Source organism: Physella acuta, unplaced genomic scaffold (genome assembly GCF_028476545.2).
Source record: "Physella acuta isolate Inbredline_101_S28 unplaced genomic scaffold, ASM2847654v3 ptg001452l, whole genome shotgun sequence".
Lineage (NCBI taxonomy): Eukaryota > Metazoa > Mollusca > Gastropoda > Physidae > Physella > Physella acuta.
In genome coordinates, this window is record NW_026732967.1 from 422,058 (window position 1) to 432,910 (window position 10,853).

The 10,853-nt window shown below is 38.4% G+C and overlaps 1 protein-coding gene across 1 annotated transcript; it reads left to right on the forward strand.

The window, feature by feature from the left end:
• The first annotated feature begins 1,831 nt into the window (after positions 1-1,831).
• LOC131927995 (uncharacterized) lies at positions 1,832-8,870 on the forward strand. Its single transcript, XM_059283880.1, has 3 exons — positions 1,832-1,928; positions 4,452-4,759; positions 8,213-8,870. Coding segments are annotated over exons 1-3 (654 nt in total). The 5' UTR covers positions 1,832-1,926; the 3' UTR covers positions 8,557-8,870.
• Positions 8,871-10,853: the final 1,983 nt, after the last annotated feature.

Consider the following 10,853-nt stretch of genomic DNA (forward strand, 5'->3'; position numbering starts at 1 on the left):
ATATGGTGAACACATGGGTATGATGACGCGGTACGAAAGATAGTGACGTTTTAGGTTAGAGAGTTGGTTGCTATGAGTTTATGTGTGAGCAGTTGAATCCATATCGTCGGTGCGGAAGGACGTGTGTTGTTGTAGATACGAGATTAAAAGATCTATACACGGATTACTTGGTTCCTCTTATCTCTGAGCGTTGTAGACTCGTTTGAATGTGACATAACCTAGTGGTTATCAAGGTGTAATACTCTCTCCCTGGTATTGGAGGCGAGTGAAATGGTAGTTGGCTGGGTCAAGTAAATTAAACCCTCTCACAGCAACACATAACCGTAACACCTGGTCTATGAGGCACTAAAATCAATGTGAATATAACCCTGGACCACGAGGCAATAAAATTAATGTGAATATAACCAGACTGAACACAGGACAGGGTCAATCTGTGTTGTCAGAGTGTCTGCCCCACTAAACTGTGTTTTTTGTAAGTCTTCCCCCTCCCCCCTATACACAAACCCCGAAAGTTTCAAGTGTTCCGCATGGAACATTGGAGAACACAAAGACTAAAGACAAAGAGCCTCAGCGGCCTTTTCGGAAAGGCCTAGGTTAATACTAGGATAACAGTTACCGTTATTATGCCGTTATAATATATCGCATTTGAGTTTTCCGTTTTTCCAGGAATTTCCGATGTTCAATTTTTAAAATTGACCACCGCCTGCGTCCACTTTCTAACGAGCAGGCTACGTTGAATTGTTGTTTTGGACTTTCTCAGAAATAACTGTGTTCTTAAAATTATTTTTCAGGGATTATAACCAGCTGCAGTCACAACTGACATCATTGTAAGTCATAATGTGGCTGCAGTCACAACTGACATCATCGTAAGTCATAATGTGGCTGCAGTCACAACTGACATCATTGTAAGTCATAATGTGATGAGTGGGTCAACTTAACGACAGTGTTCATTGAATTAAATTTATGTTACTGAGTGATAGAACAATTTACTGTTGGCGTTTTTAGATGTTTCTGGTCTAGGTATCACAACAAACTAGGTGTTTTTAGACATAAGTATTTAGTCTAGTTTAGTAGTTATCTCAACAAAATTTCAATTGTCTTAAACATTGATAAATTTTTTCAAAGGTCACCTTTAACAACTTTGATATTCAGCTGAACTGTAAGCCCCTGGTTGTAAAGGTGTAATCGTATTTCTTTATCTGTCACCAGATCAAGGGAGTTTCCAGACTAGCTAGGTCATGTCTGTGTGATACTCAGGACAAGCTATGTGGCGGTTTGATCTAACAAAGATTTACTGTAATAGATCTTGGTTATAACAAACATCTACTGTAATAAATCTTGGATATAACAAACATCTACTGTAATAAATCTTGGATATAACAAACATCTACTGTAATAAATCTTGGATATAACAAACATCTACTGTAATAAATCTTGGATATAACAAACATCTACTGTAATAAATCTTGGATATAACAAACATCTAATGTAATAAATCTTGGATATAACAAACATCTACTGTAATAGATCTTGTAACAAAGAGAGAGTCTATTTACTATCTATAATCCTCTCTGCTGGCTGAATTATGCAGCTGTCTTATTAGCTCAACTTTTGTTAGTGAGATTGGCCAACATGTTTTTGTTTTAGATAGGGGGTCATTAAGATAACAGCAATAATCACATGGCCAATTATCTCAGCCTGTTATTAATTTTTAATCAAAAGCAGTTCTGCTCAAGGTGTGTTGCGCATTTTGGATCTTGAAGTCTACAATTTATAGTCAATCTATGTAGGCCATAAAGTCTACAATTTATAGTCAATCTATGTAGGCCATAAAGTCTACAATTTATAGTCAATCTATGTAGGCCATAAAGTCTACAATTTATAGTCAATCTATGTAGGCCATTAAAAATCTGGTTTTCACATTCCATGTAAGTTTTGAGAGTCTAGTTTTCATATTCCATGTAAGCTTTGAGTCTAGTTTCATATTCCATGTAAGCTTTGAGAGTCGTTTTCATATTGAGTCTCTTTCTTTTGTGTTGTGTGACATCTGCCTCTGGTGATTTGTGTTTGACATCTGCCTCTGGTGATTTGTGTTTGACATCTGCCTCTTGTGATTTGTGTTTGACATCTGCCTCTGGTGATTTGTGTTTGACATCTGCCTCTGGTGATTTGTGTTTGACATCTGCCTCTGGTGATTTGTGTTTGACATCTGCCTCTCGTGATTTGTGTTTGACATCTGCCTCTGGTGATTTGTGTTTGACATCTGTTGCTGGTGAGTTGTGTCTGACAAACTCCTAAAACTGTCGTCACATTGAACTGCATGTTTAAGAGATGAAAGTCTACCCTGCTCACTCCTAATGCAGGTGATGTTACTCACAGCTGTTACAGCAACTTGTTACAGTCTTTTTCACTACCTCACCTATAATGTTAACACCAGCAGTAAATGGTTTAACACCAGCAGCTGAGCTAGGACTTATTGAGCTATCACTGAGCTAAGACGTATTTAGCTATCACTGAGCTAAGACTTATTGAGCTATCACTGAGCTAAGACTTATTGAGCTATCACTGAGCTAGGACTTATTGAGCTATCACTGAGCTAAGACTTATTGAGCTATCACTGAGCTAAGACTTATTGAGCTATCACTGAGCTAGGACTTATTGAGCTATCACTGAGCTAAGACTTATTGAGCTATCACTGAGCTAGGACTTATTGAGCTATCACTGAGCTAAGACTTATTGAGCTATCACTGAGCTAAGACTTATTGAGCTATCACTGAGCTAAGACTTATTGAGCTATCACTGAGCTAAGACTTATTGAGCTATCACTGAGCTAGGACTTATTGAGCTATCACTGAGCTAAGACTTATTGAGCTATCACTGAGCTAGGACTTATTGAGCTATCACTGAGCTAAGACTTATTGAGCTATCACTGAGCTAGGACTTATTGAGCTATTACTGAGCTAGGACTTATTGAGCTATCACTGAGGTAGGACTTATTGAGCTATCACTGAGCTAAGACTTATTGAGCTATCACTGAGCTAGGACTTATTGAGCTATCACATTGAATATCACATTCATATATTGGCTAGTCTACACAAGCAGTCTCAAGTATCCCCCTCACATTTTCGACTCAGTTATACATATATAGTAGTATATATTTGGCTCAGTTATACTTATAAAGTAGTACATTTTTGGCTCAGTTATACAAAGAAAGTTTTACTACATTATTTGTTGTGTCATCATTCAGACGGACTGAAAGAAAAACAAATAAAAGTTGATTCTGGGCGAGCTGATGTGCTCTATGTTGTGTCTAAGTATTTAACAACACAGCCAATTTTACAAATGTGTTAGTTCATCAACACCGGTATTGCAAACTTGTGTCCTGTGGTTTTATCACTCTCCATCAATCTCCAGCAACCTTGCTACGTGTTCAATACCCCTCCCTCCCCCCCCCCCCCCCCCCCCACACCCCTCCCCACCCCTCAGCCTCATCGGCTCAATGCATGACAGAATCAAGTCAATAAGAAACATTGACATGATGGACCCAATCAATAAGAAAACATTGACATGATTGGACCCAATCAATAAGAAAACATAGCCATGATTGGACCCAATTAATTAGAAATATTGACATGATTGGACCCAATCAATAAGAAACATTGACATGATTGGACCCAATCAATAAGAAACATTGACATGATTTGACCCAATTAATTAGAAACATTGACATGATTGGACCCAATCAATAAGAAACATTGACATGATTGGCCCCAATCAATATGAAACATTGACATGATTGGACCCAATCAATAAGAAAACATTGACATGATTGGACCCAATCATTAAGAAACATTGACATGATTGGCCCGAATCAATAAGAAACATTGACATGATTGGACCCAATCAATAAGAAAACATTGACATGATTGGACCCAATCAATAAGAAACATTGACATGATTGGCCCCAATCAATAAGAAACATTGACATGATTGTACCCAATCAATAAGAAACATTGACATGATTGGACCCAATCAATAAGAAACATTGACTTTATTGGATGATCGGACCAAGTGATTAATTTGTGTTGACAATTTTTAAATTATTGTTTTAACTCGACCTTGACACGGCTGGAAAAAGTCCCAACCAAGGGCACCTGCACAAGACTTGTGCCAATCACTTGACATTGATTTATCAGATCAATAAACAGATCAATATCCCAGCCTCAACTGCTGTTGTGTGAAGTCTGTCCCTATAATCATGTTTATGAGATCTACCTCTTCTGTGTCATTTAACTCAATGCTCATTGACTTTCCTTATTACTAGATCTAGAATTATTATTTAGAAGGATTATCTAGAAAGATTATCTAGAAGGATTATCTAGAAGTATAACATAATTGTGCTCTACACACACTGGAGTTCATTCATACATTTTTCTTCTATTTCTGCACAGGGTCCAAGAATCAGCAGTGCTCATGTCAGGGTCCTTGTCAAGTCAACATGTGACAATGTGGTCAAGGTCAAGGTCCAGTCAATGTATAACAATGTGGTCAAGGTCCAGTCAACCTGTGACAATGTGGTCAAGATCAAGGTCCAGTCAACTTGTGACAATGTGGTCAAGGTCCAGTCAACTAGTGACAATGTGGTCAAGATCAAGGTCCAGCCAACTTGTGACAATGTTTTTGACCCTGACTTTAGTCCTGTCTTGTTTTGTTGGTCAGGGAACAACCTTTTCACTAAGTGAGCTCAGTCAGCTAGCAGGTAGGTTTAACTATTTCATAGCACACTAGACTAGTAAATACAGTAGATCAAATAGTGACTAGAATAAAGAATGGCTATTTAAGTTGTACCGAACTAGTAGATTGATTAATACTTTAAAAATCAGCTTGAAATTAAAAGGGGTTACTTAAATACAATTTTTTGATAACTATATAAAAATTAATTTTAACCCCAAAATGTGATCAGCTAATGAAAACCAAATTCTACTTTCATCAAAAATTTTCATTTAATACATATTTATTTGTCACACGTTATCTTTCTCGTGTATACGTAGTATAGAGAAAGTATTGTAATCGTGCAAAAAGAAAAATCGAGATTTTTACAAAACTCGACGTTTTACACCTCACTGATACGGAAAAACATAATTTTGCAATCTTGTCCGTATGTCTGTGTGTGTGTGTGTCTGTGTGTCTGTCCGTGTGCAAACACGATAACTTGAGTACCGTTACAGCTAGGTTGATGAAATTTCATATATAAGTATTATATCAAAATCGTAGATCCGTATCAACTTTTGAGCAATTTCCGACAATCGGAAGTGGTACTTTTTCTACTTTGAATTTTTCAAAAGCCTATAACTTGAGTACTATTTCAGATAGATAAATGAAATTTCACATGTAAGTAAAAGATCTAATTCTCTACCTTCTGTTAAATTTTGAGTAGTTTCCGTTGACCGGAAGTAGTAAGTTACGCTACTTCCGATTTCTCAAAAAACTAATGTAAATTTATTAAGTACTAATACTATTGCGCACTATTATACACACCTTTATTAGGCGTTCGCTTGGTGCGCAATTGTTTTTTACTGAGATTCTATTCTATTTTTAAAAGTTTCAGTATTTAAAATGGATTAAAAATCATAACTATATCCCCAGTTACCATCCCCTGTTGTTTTATTAATACTAATAGTTTCGCTGTCTGTCTATCTATCTGTCTGACAAGAACGCTCTAGAGAAAAGACAAGCAATTTAAAAACATGCATAGTAATTCGAAAAACGAAGTATGACGTCGACACATTTAGCGTAGAGTTGAAAATAATCTCAGGGCGGAAAGTACACAGTAATATAATGACGTCATTGAATCTTGCGTAAACATTGAATAATAAAAAGGAAATGTTGTCTAATCTAAATGGTTTGCGTGAAGAGTTTCTTGCATACAATTCTTCGGGTAGGGGCGAAGCCCCACCCTCCGCGTAAGAACGTCTGAGCCCCCCCCCCCTCCCCAACTCAAAAGAAATTTCCTCATCGATACTCTATAATAAAATTACCGCCTAATTAATGTGTCTGATCTAAAACGTGGTTTTCTTGCAATGGGACGGTAGACATGTTTTTTTTTTTGGGGGGGGGGGGGGGGGTGGAGGGGTGGGGGTGTGTGTATGGGGGGGGGGGTGGTGTGTGGGGGGGGGGGGGTGGTGTGTGGGGGGGGGGGGGTGGGGGGTGGGTTGGTTTCAGTGTTTCTTTCAGACTTTTTCCTCCCCGGAGAGGGGTGGGGGGTACTTGAAATTTTCGGGGGCGGGGGTAGAATTTTCTGGGAGGGGGCGGACACTGGAAAAAGTATATAATTATATTTCGTTGAATGGGACGGTAGACATGTTTTTTTTTTGGGGGGGGGGGGTGGGGGCGGTGTGTGGAGGGGGTGGTGTGTGGGGGTGGGGGTGGTGTGTGGTGGGGGGTGGGGGTGGTGTGTGGGGGGTGGTGTGTGGGGGTGGGTTGGTTTCAGTGTTTCTTTCAGACTTTTTCCTCCCCGGAGAGGGGTGGGGGTACTTGAAATTTTCGGGGGCGGGGGTAGAATTTTCTGGGAGGGGGCGGACACTGGAAAAAGTATATAATTATATTTCGTTGAATGGGACGGTAGACATGTTTTTTTTTTGGGGGGGGGCGGTGTGTGGAGGGGGTGGTGTGTGGGGGTGAGGGGTGGGGGTGGGGGTGGTGTGTGGTGGGGGGTGGGGTGGGGGTGGTGTGTGGGGGGTGGGTTGGTTTTAGTTTAGAGAAAAGAGACAGCACTATCAGCCTAGCGCCCGTTGTACCCTTCCTCAACGGGCCATTTATCTAGTATAAGAATATTCGAGAAAGTTTAGGGGAGATCACTACCGGTTTATTTCTTAATATGCTCATTTTTGTTCTGAGCAAAACTGTTTAAAAACAATTTAGGTTGTCATAAAAATCCGAAAAAGCACCCTCCATTTTGAACTTTTTGACATTTTTTAAAAACGCTTAGGCTTTTTATTTATGCATTTTAATGAAAATCTTTTTCTTTCGGATTTATTGGCTGCCCCCTTCTGCAATGTATACAATTATAATTGTCCCGATCTAGCCATTTCTGAATGGTTGCGTATTTTCTATACTATATATGACAAACATATTCCTAAAATCTCTAAAAGGGTTAAGACTACATACAAACCTTCTTGGTTTAACAACAATATCGAATCTGCAATTAATAAAAGAGACTGGCTTAAACGTTATGGAACTTTCCCTCTCCAAGCCACTAGAAATACATATAAACAAATGCATGTCAAACTACCTAGAAAAGCATAAGTAATCAGTCTGGGTTTAGAAATTTTCATTCTTGTCACACTGCTCTGATTAAGATGAATGAAAACTGGCTTAAAAATATTAACAAAAACCTACTCTGTGGCTCGCTGTTCGTCGATTTCAGAAAAGCCTTTGATTCTATTGATCACACCATATTTCTTAAAAAACTAATTCCATACAAATTCCACGACTTTACAGTTAGGTTACTTCACTCCTTTTTATCTAACAGATCTCATTGCGTGTTTCACCTTAATACCATCTCTTCACAGAAATATGTCAATATAGGGGTTCCACAGGGCTCAACTTTTTAGCGCAATTTCCATTCTGGAGAATTGCGTTTATTAACCCGTCATTTCTGGATGTATGAATGAATGGATGGATGGATGGATGTGTGTCCGCAGCTTTAAGTCGTATCTCCTCCTCAACGAAGCAATATCGATGACTAGTTCCAAAGCAATTGTGTTAAGCAAGTTACGAGGATGAGCATAGGCCATAAAAATTCCGGGTTTCTTTCATGTATTCCCGGAAAAGCCAAAAAACCTCGAAAAAATGCAGTTTTTTTGCCCATATCTCGGCAACCAGACCACTTAACGACTTGAAACATGTACCAATCGATTCCTGCCATAATTTAGAACAATATTGCCGAAGAAAGTTTTCAAAAATATCCTCTCGTTCGGGCACAAATTTTAAAATTACATAAACACCTACAAACCAATCGTTCTTCTAGCTTGAACGCACCCCAGCATTATACGTCAGAGCTATTTTTTGATAACATAAGGAAATTGCGCATAAATGTCACTAGACTTTTTTAATTAACTTGTTTCTTTATACATTAATGATCTTCCATTACACATTGACGCTGGTCAGTGCGAGATGTTCGCTGATGATACTTCGTTACATGTCTTTGCAGACAGTGCTGAGTCACTCAGTTACAAACTTCAAACATGTGCCAATCAGCTTGCTACTTGGACAAAATTTAACAAAATGAAACTTCACCCCGATAAAACCAAGTCAATGTTTATTACAACTCATCAGAAACGCCTTCGTCTTCCATCCACCGCATTACGCATTACTATAGACAATACAAACATTGAACAGGTTAACAGTTACAAATGCCTAGGATTGGTTATAGATCACAACCTCACTTGGTCCGATCATATTCATTTTCTAAGAATGTCCTTATTAAAGACAAATTTTCAATTAGCAAGGATAAAGAACTTTCTCGACTATAGGAGCAGGCTAGTTTTTTTATGAAGCTTTTATTCAATCTAGGTTGGATTATGCTTCTGTAGTGTGGAGCGGCAGCTTTATAACTAAGCAGAGTCCTCTTCTATCTTTACAAAAAAAGGCTATAAAACTGGTTACTGGCTTGTCTAGTAGTCTGGATTCTTTTATTACAACTAAAATACTTCCATTAAATAAAAAGATAATATATACTAAATCAATTTTTTTTTATATAAAATATTCCACGAAACAGCCCCCTCTAACCTCTTACTTATCAGACCAATTTTCTTTTAACATAAAATTAAATCGTCGTCTTCATTTACCATTCCCATATACAACTTTTTTCCAGAAACATAGCTTCACCTACTCTGGTTCTAATTTGTGGAACAATCTTCCTAATAAAATAAAGCTATCTAGATCTGAAAATATATTCAAATCTGAACTAAAACTACAATTATTTAATGACCTCTCTAATTGACCTCATTGTAACATTTCTCATTCATCTATTATATTCTCTTTTTTATCTCATTTTATATTATAACTATGTAACATTATTTCTTTATTCCACCTTTTTAGTGCTATGTTACTGCTATGTGTTATTGAATTGTTTTATTTGTTTAAACGGCCAATGTGAAAAAAGGCCTTCGTGCCTACAATTGTAACTGTTTTTTGAATAAATTTAAATTTTGAATAAATTTGAAACCCTAACCAGTGGCGGAACTAGAAAAAAAGAGCCACCCCGCAAAATTTTTTTAGCTCCCCCCCCCCATATATATATATATGGTAATCGTTTTATAAAACAACCATCAAGTCAAAAATGCAAGAAAATTAGATTTTTTTAAAACTATAACAAAAATTATTGTGGTCGGCCGTGCCCCCCCCCCCCCTCCCCGCATTGCGGGGTCTGGCGGCACTGTAGTTCCGCCCCTGACCCTAAAACATATCCCTATCCGTAACCCCTAACCCTAGGCTGAGGCGGATGCTTAGATTTTTGTCTTTTCCTTAAGGTTAGGCTTAATGTAATAAATAGGTATAGAATTTGAGTTAGAGCTAGGAATCTAACTTTCGGCGGGGGGGGGGGGGGGGGGGGGGGGGCCTGACAAAAAATCGAAAATTGTAGCATCGATCGCAAATCTTTGGCGATTTATAGTTTGGTGCACCTTAAAACTACGAGAACTGCCGAGACTACACTAGACTATGCTGATGTTTGTACAAATCTCGCGATATTTGGGTGATAAAAAAAATTCCCGGCTATTTATCGGATTTCCCGGCAGGGTTGGGGAAATATTTTTTTTAATTCCCGTTTTTTTCCCCCAGGCTCTGTGGGAACCCTGTATATTTAGTCTTGTGTTTCTTCATAGCCCGTTTGTAGTTTTGTCCTTACATGTTACGTCACGCACTTGTTAACCCGTAACAGCGATTCCGTGTGTTCACAACAGGAGGGGTTTGTTCGAAATGGACGGGGGTGGCGGATGGTCGACTCCAAAACAAAACTATTTTGTGTCATTGTGGAGGTAAAGTCTGATATATATTTATATATAGGCCTATACATAGTGGTACCTCGAGGTGTGTGTTTAATTAGTTCTGTAACATGCAGAGGCGTAGCGACCCTTCCCGGCGCCCGGGGACATACTTTCAATTTGGCGCCCCCCTCGGGAGCAAATTTTCGATTTGCACCCCCCCTCGAACTTTACATTTGCACACCCCCCCCCCTCGAACTTTTCATTTGCACCCCCCCCCGTCAAACTTTCGATTTGGCGCCCCCCCCCCCCCCTAAGGTCGGCGAACAAGGCCGACTGAGGAGAAGCCAACCAAGGAATGACAAAAAAAAAAACCATGCAAAACACAATGATGTGCCTAAAATTCGTTAATAATTAACATTTCTAGAGCGTATTTAACAAAATTCATTACAAAAATGTGTTTGCTGTGTAAATTAGATTACAGTATTTTTACTTATTAGTGTTATAAACCACAAATCTTTTATCGTTTATAAAAATACTAAAAAAAAAAAACAACCCACATCAATAAACACCCAAAATTTTACAATTCTCAACAATTTAAATACAAATATTTATTAGAATATTTTTGTGACTTTTTTTCTGTTTTTTTTCTGTGACTTTTTTCCATTGACCGGCCCAATGTAGGGTGCAGGAAATAGTCGGAAGAGCTTCACTTTGTTAACACTATACTTCATACTTAAACGTTCACAGAGCAGAATTGAACCTATATGTTACTATGTCATGTTTTGTTTCCGTTTGTGCCCAAGACACATGGGGCTGATGAAGTTGAGTTTCAGTTGAGTTAATCTGTTTCAGAGACCTCGGCAT